Source organism: Battus philenor, unplaced genomic scaffold (assembly GCF_028537555.1).
Source record: "Battus philenor isolate CCGP_79_NKW_IND1 unplaced genomic scaffold, ilBatPhil1.0.hap1 SCAF_22, whole genome shotgun sequence".
In the NCBI taxonomy this organism is placed as follows: domain Eukaryota; kingdom Metazoa; phylum Arthropoda; class Insecta; order Lepidoptera; family Papilionidae; genus Battus; species Battus philenor.
Window position 1 is genome coordinate 947,492 of NW_027181685.1, and position 20,857 is coordinate 968,348.

The window sequence follows — 20,857 nt, forward strand, 5'->3', positions numbered from 1 at the left end:
CTGGAAATCGAATCTGTGACCTACAAATATAATTTGCACTAACCTACCACTATACTATCGTTGTATTTGTAATTTAATATGCTTTAAGTAACGTATGCTAAGTTTTCTAAAGTTTTAAATGCAATTGTTTAGGTTTAAATAAGCTGAACCAAACAGAAGTGGAAGTGAAACAGCTTCAGATTGAGCTGGCTGAGCTGAAGCCAATGATGGAGAAGGCCGCAGAAGAGACGAAGAAGGTGATAGAACAAATTGCTATTGACACTGTAAGTGCATTTTTCTGCGTACTAGCATTTTATTTTAATTTTATACAAGAACTTATTACAGATGTGCACAACATTTTTGTTTAAATGTGGTACAATCAAAAATATTTTGTCTGTTTCGATATATAAGTTAAACAATAAAAAAGGAAACGCAATAAAAAGCTACTATAAATAAGCCCAGGAATTTTCTTTGTCTGAAGTGGCTGGGCGGGGCATATCACCAACAATTTGAATTTTTCATACATAACCTAAAATAGCCGCGAGTGTTTATCATCGTAAAAAAATAAAAACAAAACTTTTTGAACGTACTGAGACTCTTGGGATTGTAGCTTGCGGGCTAGATTCCTTGGATAAAATCTTATATAACTCACATTTTTTTTGCATTAATCATATAGAACTATATTGGCACTGCTCACAAACAAGTTCCCAGTGGATGAGTCCTCTAGCAGCATCTTCTGCGTACTATAATAATGAACTGTTATCGCTAACCCGCCTGCCAAGTGTGGCGATCATAGTATGTCCCTCCATAGATGTCTTTGAGGGAGACCTATGTCTTACAGGCTGAAATGACTGCTTAAGGTTGATGGAAGTGCCCAAGTAGTATATATATATTGATGTATGTATATATGTAAAGATGTGTTTACTTTATCAAGGCCATAGCAGAGGAAGCCAGAATAAAAGTAGAAAAAGAGCAAGCGGTAGCAGAAAAAATGGCGGCGGAGACGACAGCAATGGCAGAAGAAGCACAGAGAGATTTAGGTAAAACTTCATAAAATCACTTAAAATACTTTTTTCAACCTTAATTGGGAATAACCCATGTTTTAAATTGTTATGTGATCTTAGAGATCAACATTAATCAACACTAACATAAGCCTGAAGCTGGAGATACCTTTAGGTACATTCTTAATTATTCTTCTAATTGTATTGTCTGTTCGTTTATTTTAAGTTGGCAGTTATATAATTATCAATCGTTGTCTAGCACAGCAAGTGTAGCGTAGAATGTCCTACCACAAGGTAGGTAAGTTTTATAAGTGCTAAAATTCATTTTTATGAGTAGGATCTCAGGGAACCTCACGTGACAGGTTCACTGCAGATCTGGCCGACATGACCTATGGAAAGATTTTTAATTCTATCCAGAATGACAAGTTTTTTTTATAGGTGATATTTCTTTTGCATATCACGCTACGAAGAACGAAGACGCTGATTCTATGGCATTAGTAATATGACTATCTAGCACCACATTTCCAAACTTCGTTCTGCTTTCATGCTTGGAACTAAATAATCCAGTCGTGAATAACTATATAAAGATGGTGATGTATGTTCAGATGAAGCAATGCCCGCGTTGCTTGAAGCAGAAAAAGCGCTAAAGGAGCTGAACAAGAACGACATAGTAGAAGTGAAAGCGCTAAAAAAGCCACCCGCTGGAGTAATGCTCGTGGTTGAAACGCTGTGTGTTGTATTCGACATTAAGCCGCTGAAAGTAAGTTGCATACATTAATTAGTAGGTTAATAATGATAGTTATAACATAAAGGGAAACATTCTAGAAAAGGCTGGAACATTCTAGAATCAAATACGAAAATTTTAAATATATGTGACAACTGCTAACCTCTGATATCTCTAAGAGAACTGACATACAGAAACATTATATTGCGTTGGTGATATTGAAAGTTTTTATGTCTCTCAACATCAACTCTAGTAACGTCTGAAGTCTTTTTGGAAAACACTGAATGCAAGCCTTATTTAAAGTTGATGGCCGAGGCATGAGCCTCTCTTATTTACATATTTTTTTATTTACATATAAAGACCAACATGATAGCTTCCTTTACTTCAATATGACCATCATTTCAGCTACAGAACGTATATTCTTGGACAAAGACCACTACCGTATAGACCAGAGTTCCCCAAACTTTTTTGTGTCGTAGACCCCTTGCCATGTTTTTCCGTGTTGGGTAGACCCCCTACTTACCTGATATTGATTTCCTGTAAATTTCTAACTGTAGTGAAGTTTAGTGTTAAAAACTTAAAGTAAAAACACATGTTAATTTTTACATTTATTAATTGAATTTAAATTAAAACTACTCAAAATAAAATTTTGTGTCTGCTATGTAAAATATACGTAACATTAAATAAACATAAAATAAACTGTAAATAAAATAACATAAGCACTAATTTAATATTTTTAGTGAGAAGGATGAACCTGATGCTTTACAAGTGTTTTTAAAGTTCAAAATGTATTGTGACCACAAAGCGAATACCAACATCCTACAGCTTACACAATTTTATAAACATATCTAATAATTTTTTTACCTCATAGGTACTTTTATAAATAATGTAAGTGTTTTGATATTATAAGATAGTATGATGTAAGTAAATAGGTACTATCAGTGTATGTGTTGAGATCCACTATCGTGGACCCCCATTTTCATATTATAGACCTCCGAATTTTCTTTCGCTGACGTAGATCCCTTGCAGGTTGTCATAGCCCTAGGGTCGACCCCTATATATATATAGACCACTTTGATGAGATCTACGATGCAACATGCTTGCCTGCAGGGGCGGCTTAACCTATACTGCATGGTGTGCAATGCACACATGCGCCGCCATATCAGGGGGCGCCGTGGCGATCACAACAATGAGTGTTATTCTGCAGTCATAAGAGAGGCCGTAACTAATACCATACTATAAGCTACACCTACTTAGCTTGTTGGAATATGAAAAGACTTTTTCGTTACGACGGCAAAGTTAATAGTTAAAGCCGCGGAAGGGGGGTTAGGTCTAGGGGGCGCCAGGGTTTCATTGCACACGGGCGCTACACGAGCTAGAGCCGCCCCTGGTTCAATGATCGGTCTTACTTGTGGAAATTTATTACATACAATCATAGTTTCAAAAGTAATGCGTAGTCAATATACACTATCCAAAAGTAACGTGAAATTGTCATTTACAAACTTGTGATCTTTAGGATGGCAATTTTTTAGATAGTAGTCATAGATTAGACACGGAACCTCCGAGGAAACTTGATCCAGCGCCACTCGTCACTCATGAATTAATGTCATTAATATCTGCAGGAACCGGGAGCGAAATTCGGCGAAAAGGTTCTGAACTACTGGAAACCAGGCTCCCAGATGCTGGCCGACCCCGGTGCCTTTCTGGATTCCCTGATGAAGTTTGACAAGGAGAGCATCACTGAAGACATGATCAAAAAGCTCACGCGCTACGTCAACAATCCTGATTATCAACCAATTAAAATTCAGAAGGTTTGAATAGATTTTTTTATTTTATAGAATCATATGCAGTTAAACAAGTTATAGTAATTAATACTACACGCTTAATAGAGTCGGCGTTGCAGTCCATAGATGCCTGCTGCAAGACATAGCTGTTCCTTCTCGATGACCGGTCCTGTGTTGCTGGTACCAAGGGACTTCCCGTGATCTTGACTATGTCGTCGGTCCAACTAGTGGAGAAGCCTACCCACACCACATCTACCAGCTTGTAGTTGCCACTAGAACCTTTCGGCCCCAACGGTAATCGGTTGCACAATCGATGTGCTTCATGAACTGCCACTCCAGATGAGCAATTCTTCAAGCAATGTCGGTGATCTTGGTTCCTTGATGGATCTCTTCATTTTTGATTGGATTTCTCTGCAAAATTCCGAGCATAGCTTTCTCTATATCTCTCTGGGTGACAGAAACCCGTCGTAAGTGACCACGTCTTGGATCCGCATGTCATCACCGGCAACACATTAGTCTTCAGACTGCTGTATTTAGGACAAGAGGTTTCAGAGCTTCCAGAACGCTGCCATCTGGATTTATCCGAATTTGGGCTTACCAAACTGGATGGTTTGTACTAGGTACTTCGAGCATATCACCTCCGACAACCGCTTGAGTAGTAACAACATGGATATTATACATCTCTTTCGTCTGATTAATACGAAAATGACTAAATAGCCTTATTTATTCATGACAGGTGTCGAAGGCTTGCATGTCGCTGTGTATGTGGGTGCATGCGATGTATAAGTACTACCATGTGAACAAAGCCGTTGCACCCAAGAAAGAGGCGCTTAGTAAGGCTACGAAAGAGTTGGCAGCTGTCGAAGGTGGGTTTTCTTTCGAAAGAAATTTTCTTTTGATCTAGCGTGACTAAACCATTTGACGATAACTTTTGCGAAAGGATATATCCAGAGGTATATTATCAGTATCATTATGGGACAAGTTTATTGCTTTGGTCTCATGTTTGATCAAAGTGTAAACTTTGACATTACGGAAGCCTTGGTGGCCAAAACTTATATAATAACAGACATGAACTGTAGAAACTGCGACATTTTTAATTTAAAAATATTCCTTTTACACTACTGTGTATTCAACCTTCTTGTATTTATCTCTCTCTTATTCTTTCTTTATCTGTTTTTTTACAATGTAAAGTTCTGAACAAAATGGGCTTACCATGTAATGATCCGTGCAAGGAAGTTTTCTTTTGATTTAGAGTTTTAGTATTAAATTTAATGATAAAAGGTAGACCATCTGTCGGAATTTATACGCAATAATCTTAAAACACTATGTCAAAGACTTTGCAACTACATACATCGTATCTAGATGTTCAATGTAAGTTTTCTTAAAAGATGACATCTTTTAATGAAGGCTGTATCTGATTTGATCTTTACCAGTTTCGTCATGAAACATTTTTGCCTTTTTAAATTTGTGGAAAAATATAAAAAGAGGTTTTTACTTTATGAAAATGTTCCATTTATTGTAATAATTTTCTACAATGACAAAATTTAAATAAAGATAAGGGTTGCCGATCATTACTAAACATTAATCTCTTTGGTTTATATTTGGGTACTGTACAATTTAGTATGTGCAACAAGAAGCAAAGTGTATGTAAAAAATTCTGTTAGATGTCGATGATGTGGTAAAGAAGTAAAGGTAATTCTCTTTTTGAAAAACAAACTTGAGAAGGTAAAATTTGTTTCTATAAAATTTCCTGAATAAATTTATTTCAGCTATGCTGGCCAATGCCCGGGCGAAGATGCAAGCGCTATTGGCTGGAATTGCAAAACTGAATGCCTATCTCAGTGAGAAGGAAGAAGAAAAGAGAAGAATGGAGGAGGATATCAACCAGTGTCTTGCAAGAATGGATCGAGCGAACAGGTTGGTAAAGGTTAAAAGTATCTAATAGATTCAGGCGTTACTTTGCGGAAGTCCATCCTTAGTAAGAAAAGGACTAATATATAGCTACTTCTGCTATGTATGTAAGCGTGTCTCACTAAATATCTATGTATAAAGCATCTCCGTGGAATACGGCCAGAGGCGCAATAGCACCCATGCACACAGCATCTATCAGTAACGTTTAAAACATTTACGAACTAGATAAAGTCTTAACTGTACAAAATTGTTCACTACCTCATTTGACAGAGATAAAATAAATACATAGTTACTTTTAACTTTTGTAAGAAAAGGACTAATATGTAACTACTTCTGCTATGCAGCAGTAGTCGTGCAATGAAGTACACCGTCCACCAGCCCGCTGATAAATACACGTGCGGTAAATAATGCGAAACACAACTACCACCGTTCACTCTACACGTGTTTCACCCCTCCACGAGGCATCTTACACTGGTCGGTGTAACATCTCCTGACAAATTTATTTTTGTTTTCAACCGCGTATGTAGTTAGTATATTCTCAGTTATTGTTCCACTTGCATTCTGATCGATTTGTAAAAGTATATTTAAACATTATCTTTCCAGATTGCTAAATGGGTTGTCCAGTGAACGTGTTCGTTGGATCCAGACGATCAAAGACTTGGGCATTGCCAACATAAATTTGATTGGAGACATTTTGCTTAGTGCCTGTAAGAGTATATTAAAAACTATTTGTAGTTATAATTGTGTTTTTAAAAAGATTTACCAGATCTATAATCCACTTCTTCGGTATGATTACCATATTGTTTATGTTACCCAAAAATAGGCTGTTATGTATGATTTATATTTTTCTATGTCAATGAAGTATAGTTGAGTGTATTTAAAAATAAATCCGTGTTTACTTTTCGTGAGAAAGAATTGCCGATTTTATTTATTATATGTTATACAATCCTGCAACTTCCTTTAAGTGATCGACGCGATCGTTCACCCGAAAGGATTCTAGATGGAGGTTTGCGATGTATGGTACAGTTTCCATATGTCCACACAGTTTTTAAACACACCCCTTATTAACACTTATATACAGAATTTGGATCTTATTGTTTGATTCTGTATTATGGATTTTAAGTATTGTTTAATGGAATCAGGTGTAACCTTGCGGAAGTCCATCCTAAGTAAGAAAAGGGCCAATATTTGATGACACAGAGACTTTGTGTTTGGCACTAATCGGTGTAACATACACTCCTGAAGATGCCCCGTGGAGAGGTAAAACATGTGTTGAGTGATTTAACGGTGGCAGTTGTGTAGTTCCCATTGTTTGCCGCATACGCATTTATCAGCGGGCTGGCGGGCGGTGCACTTTGTTGCAAAACTACCACTGCATGTGCGGAAGTGGTTAAATATTGGTCCTTTTCTTACTTAAGTATTGTATCTCTGCGCAAGAGAGAGAGAGAGATTTCTAACTTTGAAGTTATACAGTCTCTGTAAGATTAGGTCGCGAAGGTGTTTCTTTAAGCAGCTTGGACGTATACTAAATATGAGCGATCGAAATAAATATAAGGTGAAAAATGTAACACAAGGATATTTCTCGTACAATTTTGTATGTCGCTTTATTATTATCTTTTGTCTCAATCGACTCTGACAATTATATAGGCTTTTGGCAGGCGGATGATAGCGCAAAGTACAACCCACTTTTACTATCATCTTAAATTCTTTGAAGGTTTTTTTCGAAAAAAAAAATAAGTAAGGCTTGCATTTGTAATGTATAAACAAATCACAAGCGTAATCTATGGTTTTACGTAGCATCTATGTTGTAAACCAGTGTTTATCGCATGGTTAATTGTATTGGTAACTTAGAAATCTGTTTAGAATTTCGCACTTTGGATAATTTACCTGTAAGAAATGAAGATATCACTCTGAATGTATATTTATTTATTCTATCGTAATACCGTCTAGCTATAAGATAGTAGCAGTGAATAATAATGAAAGTTAATACGTATTTTTTTATACAGGTGCCGTAGGGTACATAACACCTTTCACCGAAGAATTCCGAAAGGAACTCCTGAGTCAGTGGATAGAACATATGAAGGTATGATATTGTGGAATTCTTTCCAGTAGGAATTGGGGTAAAGACAACAAGACAAAATTATAAATATGTATAATGACCAAGCTTATAGTCCATATTTATAGGAATTCTTAAAACAATATTCGACCGCTATAAATCGTCAGCCAATCACAAGGCGAGAAATATTGTAGAGCGCCATCTATCGCCACACGTATGGCGGACAGTCCCACTACGTCGGACTGTCCTGTCCGCGGCGGCAACATGCGCCCCCTAGCGCATCAACGATGTGACGTCAGCCAGCGGCCCGGATCCCCGGTCGCTCGGCGCGCGCGTCTCGCTCACTCTCGGTCCGGCCGCACATCAGCGCACACGCAAGCGCGCCGCAATAAACTCTCGCTCCGACGCGCCTACCTTTGTATAGTGGTTGTGTGAACAATAAATTAGGATTTTCTCAATTGCATCCGTTTATTTCATTTCACCACCACACACGTTAATATAGAGCGCTCTGGCGTGGGATTCCCCTGTTCGATGCGCAGATGACGACGACGCAATGTAGCTTGCTCTTTATATTATGCCAGGTGTATATACTATGCCCAATTAAAAATCTGAACAAAAAGACAGTTTAAGTACCTCAAATGTCAACTGCAAAAAATTAAAACCTCGGTATATACGTAATATAATATAAATGTATTTTAATTCATTTTCATCGACAATAATAGTTATAGCGAGAGAATACAACCTGATCTTGACAGTTTGTTTGAAAGCATGTAAAATAGGTTTGCAGCACGACCGAAAAAATAATCTGTCTATCTTTTTACTGGAGGTCCTATGCTGAGCCTGCCAGTCCGTAGTCTTGACTTCAGAACCTTAAGGCTTTAGCACCCACCTGCCACTTCAACTTACCATGGCTACTCTCTTTCATCTACGGACTTCTGTTCTGTTCTGTTCCTAATTCCATCTCTTGACAAATCCCGAGTATAACTCTCTCGTTTAAGCAACCACGAGCTTACCAATAAAGACAAGTGTCGTGAGGTCACTTATATTAATGATTAAAAAATCATTTGTCATTATTTCCATGTTTTGGTTCCACAGCAGTAACGATCACTGGAGCGGCAATATGTTCATTTTATTTTGCTTATACAGGTTGTGGAGGTGCCGCATACAGAAGGAGCTACGCCTTTGTCGGTTCTGGGTGATGCTGTTCAGATCAGGTATTCTGGATTGATAATCAAACTAGATACACTTTAAGGCATGAAGATCACGGGACTGCAAGTCCTGCGTAGAACGTCCATCGAGTTGGATAGAAGATAGAGTTGTTAAGGTCGTCGAGAGACGCTGTAAGCATCTCGCTTCTTCTTCTTCTCCTATTGGAAATCTCTGATGGAGGCCCATGTCTAGGAGTGCACGTTTTTCGGCTAACGATATGACGATGAAGATATTCAAATTATAATTCCATTCATAAGGAGACCATGAAGCCACAAAAGTAAAGTACTTCTGGGACATTATGGTCTTTTTGGATTGGTAGCATGAGAACTCCACCGACTAGATGAACAGACTACATTGTCCGGACAAGTTCGGCTAAGGCCCTGGATGTAATCTGCTTCTAATCACTCCTATTGTAAATCTATAGCAGTTGCTTGTTCCAGCACTGGACACTTTTGTTTTAGTTGAAGACTTTCAATATTAGGTCAGTATCTTAAGCCTGATCAGAATTTCATTTACGGTATCTTTGTCCAGGACCTGGCAAATGTACGGCTTGCCAAGGGATCCTCTGTCTGTTGAGTCGGCGGTCCTCATGAGCAACTCGAGGCGGTGGCCGCTCATCATCGACCCTCAGACGCAGGCCAACAAGTGGATCAGAGCTATGGTATATTTTCAATGTAAACTGTAATCTTATGATTATTACCTCTGATGTAAGAGAACAAGCCCTCTTTCAAAGAAATTTTTGAAGTATCGAAGCAACGCCTTAAAAATTAGATATTTTATTAGATATTATTTATAATAAAGGGAAACTTTTCCTAACCATTAGTCAACGTAATACAAAATATTACGCTAAGATGTTCAATAAAATCTCAGAGTGGAGAAAATTATTGTCATACAGTCTGGCCGTAACTGTGTACCGTTTATTAGATACAGCAACATCTTAGTCACTCTAATATTATAATTTACTTCAGTTGGTTTATTTTTCTGGACAATAATGATATATTTCGTCAAAGATCACTGATGCGACTATTTTATAAATAATTTCATTCCAAATAGAAATATCATAGGTTTTCCCTTCTCTTGCTTTTGTTATAAATAATTCCTCATTCTCTAACCTGCAAAGATCAATCTCACTTGATGTTACTGGTAAGTTTGACCCCATATTGGAAGGCCATTTTTCTGTTTATAGTAGTAGCTAAATATAAACTGACAACGATGAATTGTTTTAAAATTTGCAGGGTAAAATAGAAGGTCTTATCGTATGTAAACCGAACGATAGAGATTTGCTGAGAAATTTCGAGTCTGCTTTGAGATTTGGTAAGCCAATTCTTCTGGAGAACATTGGACAGGAGCTCGATCCGGCTTTAGATCCAGTCTTAAAGGTTAACACTAACTCTTATTAATAATAATAGTATCTAAACAAGGTGGATTCACTACTTTGAGGTCTTTGAAAGACGCTAGAGGTAGCTTAGATCTTGTTGGAAATTTACAGGATGAGCTTAGTTCAGAAGTTGACATTCTATGGTTGAAATAATTATGATGAATCCCTAAACCAAACAAAATTGCATTGTAGATGATACTTAATATAAGTAAGAAGGATAAAATAAGAAAATAAAACACTTGGAAAGCACAAGTAAAGGTTTTTATCATCTTTTCGGAAACTGAAGGAGAAGGTGTATAGGCCAGTTTTCCTAATGAAATGTAACTAGTCCAATATACCATCATCGTCTTTTCAGTTCATGTTCACTGTTGGACATAAGCCGTTCACATAAATTTCCAATAGGAACGTCCTGCATCCAGGGTCGTACAATGAAAGGACTCCGTCATTTTCTCTTTATTAAAGGTCTTGTCCATACATCTAGGTTTCGGCTATAATTTTTTTGGATCTGTTTTATTTTGTTTATATTTTAAGAATCTTAAAGTTATATACTGTCTGACTTTTTGTTTAGAAATTACCACAATTGATTATTCTACCGGATCTAATTGATATTATTTAAATGATGAAAATATATACTAGATAGTATCTAATAGATTTAAGTGTTACTTTGCGGAAGTCCAGACTAAGTAAGAAAGGGACTAATATATAGCTACTTCCGCAATATAGAAGAAATCGTGCAATAAGTGCACCGCCCGCCAACCCCCTGATAAATGCGCATGCGGCAAATAATGCGAATTGCACAATACCACCGTTAATTCACTCAACATTTGTTTCACTCCTCCACAGAGCATCCTCAGGAGTAATGTTAAAACGACCAGTGTCACTCAGTTTTTGGCACAGTTTATGAGCGGTCTGGCGGGCGGTGCACTTATTGCACGACTACTGCTACATAGCGGAAGTAGCTATATATTAGTCCCTTTCTTAAATACAAGATAGTGTTTACATAACTTCTATGTGTCTCTTCAGCGTCAATACTTCCGTCAAGCGGGGCAATTGGTACTAAAACTTGGTGACTCTTTGATACCTTTCAATGCCGGATTCCGTTTCTATATCACCACCAAGCTACCCAACCCCAAGTACACGCCGGAGAACTCTGTCAAAGTGCAGATTGTAAACTTTGCGCTTGTGCCCAGGTTAGTCGACATGTTTCAAGTTTCACGAAAGTATTTTGGTTTAAAGAAATATCGCAGTATTACAAAATACGAATTTACATAACATTACAAGGTATTTTGTTGTGTAAAGAAAATAAATAAATGGTTTTAACTGATCATACGCTTGGAAAGGATTTGCACTTACAACATTTGTAAAAGTGCATACAAAAAAAAAAGTCATGATCCTTTTTTCCATTGGACATCAATAAGAAGGGCTTCCCGACATTTATACAAGGATATTGCGTCTCTGGTCGTATCCCACAGAGGGGCCTTTCTCTTTAATATTTAGTGGACTATCAAAAGAAATAGACATTGATTGTAGTTTCCCTTAAATAAGGCTCTCCCATCATTTCTCTTTTTCATGATGTAGAAGTGATCACTACTAGCGCGCGCGTGCAATAACCATGGGCATTAGGCGATAAAAGCATTTTTGCCGAGGGACCGTGGTTTAATTATTTTTTATATTAAAATGCGACCGGTCAATTTCTTTTGGTAGTACAAAGCCTACTGAAATAGTTAGTAAACAATAATTAACATTAATCTACAGACAAACAAAGAACTTATGCAGTAAGAATATATTATCATTACTTTATTCATGAAAGAAAGAAGAAAGCTTTGAGGAGATGAATGGGTTATGTATTTATTTATCTTTAAAAAATATCATAAACTGTTTCTTCAAAAACCTTTTATTTTTTACCAGTGGCTTAGCCGAACAGCTATTGTCCATAGTGGTGGCACAGGAGCGTCCAGATCTAGAAGAGCTTCGTGGTCAACTGATCGTCACTCGGGCACAAATGGCCGTGCAGTTGGCTGATATGCAGTCTGACATTCTTTATGGCCTTTCCAACAGTGAGGGTTCACCGGTCGACGACCTTCCACTCATTTTGACCCTCGAGGCAATAAAAATCAAGAGCGCTGAGATTATTGTGAGTAGTTCTTTCTCTTTTCTTCTTCTACTTCTTGTATTATCTCTTCTCTATCTGTCTGTGGCGGCGCATCTGCCAAAGTAGACAGACTACTTTGAGGTTGTTGAAACTCAGTCAGTTCTATCAGCAGCGTCACCTCCCTGATAGAGGATGCAAGAAGCCGTCACATATTCTTACAATACTCCGAGGATGTTACAAAGGAAGTCATAAATGTGAGCAAAACCTAAGGTCTGGTAACAGTGAGAAATAGCTGTGATATAATAATGAGAAAACAAGTTTTAACAGCTGAGACAAATAAATGTAATGACAAAAATAAAAATAAATGTGGCGATAAAAGAATGAAGCGGCGGATAGAAAGCGATGTATGAACAGAATCAAAATAAAAGTGAAGTGAAAGATATTATGAAGGAAGGAAGAATAAAGAATGCGAGATTACGTGACGGATGAAAGAAGAAAAATGTGGAATAAAATACTGGAAAGTTATTCCATAAGTCAAGTTTTTGTTGTTGTTGATTATGAAATAAATTCTTCTCCAGGTTAAAGTGGAAGACATAGAACGTACATCAAAGGAAATTGATGAGGCGCGATTGGACTATGTGCCTGTAGCGAACAGGGGTCAGATTTTGTTCTTCTGCCTGTCCGGTATGGCCAACGTGGATCCGATGTACCAGTACTCGCTGGAGTGGTTCGTCAAGCTGTTCATACGGAGCATGGCCGAGACTGAAAAAACAGGTACGAGATACCAATTGTTAAAGGTCTATTTCTCCAAATTACAGGTTTACCAAGGATTAAAAGTTGAAGATACAAACAAATCTATAGAGTCTATATAGATTGCAATCAAAGATCTAGAGTAAAGATCAACGTAACGCAGGAAATTCGCCCAAAAGGTGATAAGACGACCTTTTCCTATCATTTTTCAATCTGTTGTACCTTGTCTGTTATTTAAGGAAGATGTAAAAATAATACGAGACAGCAAATACACGTAAAATATACGTTGTAAAATAAAAGATAAGATAAAGCAAAAATAATATGATAATAAAAGCTGTGATAGTAAGGAACGAGGTGAAGGATGTGAGGCGATAAATGAACGGTAAAACTTGAAATATTTAATGGAATCAGGCGTTATGTTGCGGAAGTCTATTCTAAGTAAGAAAAGGACCAATATTTAACCACTTCCGCACATGCAGTGGTAGTCGTGCAACAAAGTGCACTGTCCGACAGCACGCTGATAATTGCGCATGCGGCAAACAATGTAAATTACACAACTTTTTATTCTTTTTTTATTTTTTATTTTTTTATTCTCACTCTTCTCTTGTCCGTTTCCTTTACTTTTTGTTCATCACCTTTTTTCCCTCACCATTTCCTCCTGGACTGATTTTTTACAATCTTTTTTACCCCTTAGGCTTAGATTCAGGAGTTGTTATCTCATCAAGGAAGAAATTGGATACGGACCGCTTCCAACCAGTCCTATTGTAAATCTAGAAGGAGGCCCATGTCTAGCAATGGATGTCATGTTTAGAGATATTGATGATCCTGTTGATGATTGAATAGATTATAGTGATGATGATATACGTTCTATTTTTGTTATGTTTGGAGATATTGATGATCCTGTTGATGATAGAATAGATTATAGTGATGATGATATACGTTCTATTTTTGTTATGTTTAGAGATATGGATGATCCTGTTGATGATTGAATAGATTATAGTGATGATGATATACGTTCCATTTTTGTTATGTTTAGAGATATTGGTGCTCCTGTTGATGATTGAATAGATTATAATGATGACGATATACGTTCTATTTTTGTTATGTTTAGAGATATTGATGATCCTGTCGATGATTGAATAGATTATAGTGATGATGATATACGTTCTATTTTTGTTATGTTTAGAGATATTTATGATCCTGTTGATGATTGAATAGATTATAGTGATAATGATATACGTTCTATTTTTGTTATGTTTAGAGATATTGATGATCCCGTTGATGATTGAATAGATTATAGTGATGATGATATACGTTCTATTTTTGTTATGTTTAGAGATATTGATGATCCTGTTGATGATTGAATAGATTATAGTGATGATGATGTACGTTCTACTTTTGTTATGTTTAGAGATATTGATGATCCCGTTGATGATTGAATAGATTATAGTGATGATGATATACGTTCTATTTTTGTTATGTTTAGAGATATTAGTGCTCCTGTTGAAGATTGAATAGATTATAGTGATGATGATATACGTTTTATTTTTGTCATGTTTAGAGATATTGATGATCCTGTTGATGATTGAATAGATTATAGTGATGATGAAATACGTTCTATTTTTGTTATGTTTAGAGATATTGATGATCCTGTTGATGATAGAATAGATTATAGTGATGATGATATACGTTCTATTTTTGTTATGTTTAGAGATATGGATGATCCTGTTGATGATTGAATAGATTATAGTGATGATGATATACGTTCCATTTTTGTTATGTTTAGAGATATTGGTGCTCCTGTTGATGATTGAATAGATTATAATGATGACGATATACGTTCTATTTTTGTTATGTTTAGAGATATTGATGATCCTGTTGATGATTGAATAGATTATAGTGATGATGATATAAGTTCTATTTTTGTTATGTTTAGAGATATTGATGATCCTGTTGATGATTGAATAGATTATAGTGATGATGATATACGTTCCATTTTTGTTATGTTTAGAGATATTGATGATCCTGTTGATGATTGAATAGATGATAATGTTGATGTACGTTCCATTTTTGTTGACAGAGGACATAATAGAGCGGGTCGGTATAATTATAGAACATTTCACGTTCTTATTGTATCAGAACGTGTGCCGAAGTCTGTTCGAGCGGCATAAGTTGCTCTTCGCGTTCCTGCTCTGCGCGAGGATCAACCTAGATAAGGGAGTCATTAAAATGAACGAATACAATTTTCTACTGAATGGAGCCAAGATCGAGGAGGTATGCTTTATATATATATATATATATATATATATATATATATATATATATATATATATATATATAAAGATTTATTTAATAAACTCAAATAAAGCCATCTTCTATAAAAGTTGTATTCATATTAAAGATACCTTTGATAACTGGCATTAATTAGTAGAACAAATTTAAGAGTAAATATCGTGGTCGCTTACGGTTAGAGCTATGTTCGTAGTTTTGCTTCGTCATACAATCAGATATGAGATCTGCAAGAATGTGTGACCTCCACAATTCGTATGTTAGTGATATTGATATATTCTCGTGCTCTTTCGTATCTTTTAAAAAACAATTTCGTTCGGAATTATTGAGTACATACAATACAATTTAACACGTTCACTGCGGGCCCAATTTTGAAAAACTTTCAGCTGGTGCGGCTGAGGTCGAATCAGCCTTAAGCTGAACTTCCTAGTAGTGCGGTTGAGGCCTTTTCTGCCTCATGTTCATCAATATTTTTTTACAATATTGAGTCAATGCTTCGCAGACATAAAGAAAGCTATATTTTTCTTTGTCATACCTCATACGGTTGAGTGTAAACAGCCGCCGCACTAGAGAGAAAACACGAGTTTTACGCGCCGCACCAGTGCAAAGTTTACCATGAGGCTGAATCGACCTCAAGCCGCAGTGAACGTGTTAAACCATAATATAAATATATAAACCATAGTCTTTGATCCCAGTTTAGTAATGTGTTTATTTGTTTTTTCATTGTTTGACTATAAATCATTATATGTTCTCAGTGAGATATAGGTAACAACTGTAAATAATTTTATATTTCTAAGCTTCTAAGTTTGTACTTTCTTACTGCCTTTTGTTACTGTTTATCTCCAATAAAGTAAATAAATAAATATAAGAAACAAGGTCACCGACGTATCTCTGAATTGCGCGTTTAAAGTGGCAGTTGGTAGAGCATATCGCATAACAAGCAAAGTTCTCAAGTAGTGATCACGTGCCATTACATGCGGCGTGGGTAAATCCCCCACTAAGTGGATCGACGATATAGTCAAGGTGGCGGTAGGTCGCTTAAATCACTTAGAAGTAAATTAACTAGATAAATGAAACAGAAAAAACAAACAAGCTATACCATCATGCTAAATGCAATCTGTTAAACCAATAGATGGCGCGCATACGTAATTGTGACGTTAAAATTAAAATCCACATAAAACAATAATAAGAGATGGAATTAAGTAATTTGACATAGTGAGTAGAAAATTAAGAAAGAAAAAACTGTAAATGAGGGTAGTTCAGGGTGTATATCGTTTTAGGGTAGAGATATATGCTGAATATAAACAAATAAAGCACTTTATAATCATTGATAAACATATGATGACTAAGTTTATTTAATGATATATATTACTAAAATTAATTAGATATGATTATATATTTTAGTTTTATTTAGGCCTGGTCTGTGTATTAACCAGTTCTAACCATTAAGTCAACAACGATACAATCTCCTTCAACTTATCATGATGGGAAAGGTCGCTGGTAAAAGGAAGGTTGGTAGGAGAAAGAAGTCGTAGCTTCGTAACATTAGAGAGTGGACCGGAATCGCCAGCGCTGCTGAGCTATTACGCAGAACCAAAAATAGGGAAGAGAGCAGGAAGCTGGTAGCCAACCTCCACTTGTTGGAGAGGCACTTCAAGAAGAAAAAGAACCATTAAGTATTTTTATAAAAAACACCGTTGGATTCATTCTAGGGTCGGCAGGTCTTGGAGATAATAACAACAGAAAATCTCAAGTAGAAGTGTGTATACTCATCTAGCTTAGTCATATATATACCGATTTAAAACTGTAAAAACCTTTTTATCCAATAAAAATCATCAGCCGATCATAGGTCGAGAAATATTGTAGAGCGCCCTCTTACGACCGATGTATATAAAGAATTATATTTCGGTGGAATTCCCCTTTTCGATGCGCAGCGTATGATCACGTAATGTAGCTCCTACAACATTTATATTATCTAAAGAATAAATGCTGTTTTAAAAAGTTTGCATCCGTGAAGGTTTTACTGCAAAAACTACGCATACTGATTTGTTAACGAAAATTTAATATGATATTAAAATACGTTATCTGTATCTTCAGGAAATGGAGAACCCGGAGCCGAAATGGATCTCGGAGAGGATGTGGCTGGATATGCAGCAGCTCGGCTCGATTCCCAGCATGAAGACGTTTGTCAAAGAGTTCACGACCTACATCAAATTCTTCCGTTCTTACTACGAGGCGTGGAATCCTCATAAGTACGTATACGAATATATCACTCTCACTCTCAGTGTGTGTATGAAAATGTATTACCACATAAACATTACCGATTTTCTCAGGAAATGACATGGACAATATGAATCCATCTCAGTAAATGTTTCAGAAAGATTAAAAAAAAGTTCCTAAACTAGATTAAAAAAAAAGATTCAACAACGCCTGTGGCCTTTGCATTCTCGTAGTCTCAGGATCAGACATCCTGGCGTTCTCTTTCAAAGATCACCAGGATGTCTGATCCTGCGCTGGCCATATCCAGCGACTTCCTGGTACTTTAGCTATGTCATCGGTTCAACCAGTGAGGAGTCTACCCACGCCGCGTCTACCAGCTTCTGGTCGTCACCTTTTGGTTCTAACGGCCATGGATTGCACGAGCGATGTGCTCCGCCAACTGCAACTTCGGACAAGCAATTCTTCGAGCTATATCTGTGATCTTGGTTCTTCTATGAATCTCCTCATTTGTGATAACAATTGCTATATTGAATGATTTCATATAAGATATCACACCTACTTATTATTGATAAAAATACGTAGTCAAACTAAGTTTCTTTTGCCTATACTTCTCTGATCTGATACGGTTCTTCTAAACAAATGGTTGACTATAATCTATCGCAGAGTTTCCCAAACTTTTTTGTGTCGTAGACCCCTTGCCATGTTTTTCTGTGTTGGGTAGACCCCCTATTTACCTGATATTGATTTCCTAGTCAGTGCAAAGTAGCGAAGCTCTGAGACTGCGACTCACAGGTTTTTACAAGTTTAAAATGTATTGCGACCACAAAGCGAATATACCAACATCCTACAACTTACACAATTTTATAAACATATACAATAATTTTTTTACTTCATAGGTACTTTTAAATAATGTAAATGTTTTGATATTATAAGATAGTATGATGTCAGTAAATAGGTAGTATCAGTGTATGTGCTGAGATCCACTATCGTGGACATTCATTTTATTTCATGGACCCCCAAATTTTTTTCGCTGAGATAGACCCCTTGTAGGTTGTTATAGACCCCTAGGGGTCGATAAAGACCACTTTAGGAATCACTGATCTACCGTATGTTGCTTTAAGAATTTTTAAATTCGAATTTGAAAAGACGGATTTTTTTTATTTTAGAATGGCGTTCCCAAAACCATTGGATACCCAATTGGACGCTTTTCAGAAGCTGCTTGTGTTGAAATGCTTCCGTCCTGACAAAGTCATTCCCGGGCTTCAGGTATTGCACGAACATTTAACTTTGAATTTATCCGCAACTAAATAAACGTTTTCGTATGCCTAATAACAATTTAAAATATTAGTGAAACTAAAGCCTTATCTTAATTGATGTAATATCAATTAAGATAAGGCTTTAGTTTCACTAAAATCTAACAGTGACCTATAGTGGTGATGAAATACATGTCGTGTTCATTTTTTTCTTGTGCAATTGCGAAGTGAAACTACCGTAGCGCTCTTGTGACATTTGCCAGAATCAAACTAGACGCAGCGATATACCATTAGCTCCATCTATCGGCGTCTTTCGAAGTACTCTGAACGCCATCTATTATCAAGTGTAGAAACTTCGTACACGACGATAAGAATCTTTAAATTGTAACAATTATTTTTATAAGACTATGCAAAATTCTTACAATGTTTCCCTCTTTCTTAAGTATTTGTTGAATTATATATACAGGTTTATTGGTGTAAATTGTGAAAGATTTTTTTTATAAAGCCACTTAAAACGTCTTTTTCTTTCACCATAGGGACCTTTATAAGATATCACAGTTAAAGTTTCGATTTTTTTTCTTAAATTAAATGCGACTTAAATTATATGTAAACCTAGATTTATATGGATAAAATTTAAATCACAATGTGTAAAAGTGTAAAGGGGTGAATGTATAGATTATTAAGCGAAAAGGTTTAATTGTGTTTTAATTTATGGTGATATAAACCAGGATTACGTGGTGATGGGTTTGGGCGCGAGGTTTGTGGAGCCCCAACCTGCAGACCTGGCAGCTTTGTACGCGGAATCCGATCCTCTAGCACCTATCATATTCGTTTTGTCCACGGGAACTGATCCTGCCGCTGGTATGTTCTATATCATGATTTTCTTCGCTTTTTACCTTTCCTCTCTCATGCTTTACAATTCCTTTCTTTATTCTCTCTTTCATCCTTCATATTTTCTATCATTTAGCGTTCATTAAATATACACCCATCACCTACATTACATTTACGCAACACCTCCCATCTCTCGCCACACTTCATGTTACACGGTTTTGTTTCGCCTAATTACGTCACCAGCCACCCCTTTACAAAATCGCAAAGAAAAAAGTGTGGCATCTCTCCTTGCCTTCCAAAAGAGAAGCGATGTCGCTGCAAGCAATGTTTCTACTCATTTCCACTTAGCAGATATTTACAGATATTTTGGTTATCGTTACAATATGCCTTGTGAAAGATATAATAAGCTTATCTTCATTTGTAATGGTTACTTTATTTTTCTTTCCCTCTTATGCATATAGACCAGATTAGTATGTACCGTTATAATATTTTGTTAAATAAACCTTTATCAAGAAGAAAATAATTGTCAACGAGAAGTAATAGTTTAAATGTTATTTTTAACTAAATACAATTGTGCAGATCTTCTGAAATTTGCTGACAAAATGAAGATGGGCAAGCGATTTGAGAGTATTTCTCTAGGCCAAGGTCAGGGCCCGATCGCCGAGAACATGATGAGAAATGGCTGCGAGTTTGGCAGCTGGGTGTTTTTCCAGGTATTGTTATTGATATTTTATTGACGATATATATAAGATGATACATTTTGCCGTGGGTTTCACCTTAGTGCGACTTTAGTTAAAATGCAATATTATTTTTTGCTTGTTTGTTTTTACGTATTTTGTCTATATTTTTTAATTTCTAATAACATTGTCTGGAATTTAAACTTTTAGAATGTTTTTAAATAAAGAATAATGTATATTGATACATATCACTCACCCACACACTTTAACACACATATATACTACTATTGTCTATGAAACTGAACGCTTTTATCATTTATCACTAGACATTCACAGGTGTATCATAATTATATAAAGATGAAAATGATACGAATAAATAGATAAATAAATATAATTCTTATATTTATTTATGTGTAGCACGTGTATAAATAAATCGAAATCAAAATATTATTTATTCGACTAGGCTATTATAAACACTTTCGAATCGTCAGTAAACATAAAATGTCGGCATTGTTGTCCCTAAAAGAACTTACCATCGGCTCGGAAAGCAGTTCTGCTGAGAAGAGCCGGCGAAAAACTCAACAGGTGCTCTTTACAAATAAAGTTTTATAAAGAGTGCGTGACTATCTCAAGGACTCTTTGCAGTTGTTGATAAAATAAATAAAATCATTAAAAATTACTCGAAACTGGTATCACCTTTTGT

At 36.2% G+C, this 20,857-nt stretch overlaps 1 protein-coding gene across 1 annotated transcript in view; it reads left to right on the top strand.

The window, feature by feature from the left end:
- The window catches only part of LOC137923757 (dynein axonemal heavy chain 1-like), a 95,418-nt gene that overhangs the window by 60,958 nt on the left and 13,603 nt on the right, over nucleotides 1-20,857 (top strand). Inside the window, exons 57-75 of the mRNA XM_068767024.1 lie at nucleotides 133-263; nucleotides 914-1,019; nucleotides 1,586-1,740; nucleotides 3,327-3,515; nucleotides 4,225-4,354; nucleotides 5,258-5,405; nucleotides 6,003-6,106; nucleotides 7,406-7,482; nucleotides 8,602-8,669; nucleotides 9,196-9,325; nucleotides 9,900-10,043; nucleotides 11,066-11,232; nucleotides 11,951-12,176; nucleotides 12,713-12,908; nucleotides 14,965-15,158; nucleotides 17,271-17,425; nucleotides 18,560-18,659; nucleotides 19,375-19,507; nucleotides 20,057-20,190. Coding sequence (XP_068623125.1) covers nucleotides 133-263; nucleotides 914-1,019; nucleotides 1,586-1,740; nucleotides 3,327-3,515; nucleotides 4,225-4,354; nucleotides 5,258-5,405; nucleotides 6,003-6,106; nucleotides 7,406-7,482; nucleotides 8,602-8,669; nucleotides 9,196-9,325; nucleotides 9,900-10,043; nucleotides 11,066-11,232; nucleotides 11,951-12,176; nucleotides 12,713-12,908; nucleotides 14,965-15,158; nucleotides 17,271-17,425; nucleotides 18,560-18,659; nucleotides 19,375-19,507; nucleotides 20,057-20,190 — 2,687 coding nt within the window. The remainder of the gene's footprint in view (nucleotides 1-132; nucleotides 264-913; nucleotides 1,020-1,585; nucleotides 1,741-3,326; nucleotides 3,516-4,224; nucleotides 4,355-5,257; nucleotides 5,406-6,002; nucleotides 6,107-7,405; nucleotides 7,483-8,601; nucleotides 8,670-9,195; nucleotides 9,326-9,899; nucleotides 10,044-11,065; nucleotides 11,233-11,950; nucleotides 12,177-12,712; nucleotides 12,909-14,964; nucleotides 15,159-17,270; nucleotides 17,426-18,559; nucleotides 18,660-19,374; nucleotides 19,508-20,056; nucleotides 20,191-20,857) is intronic.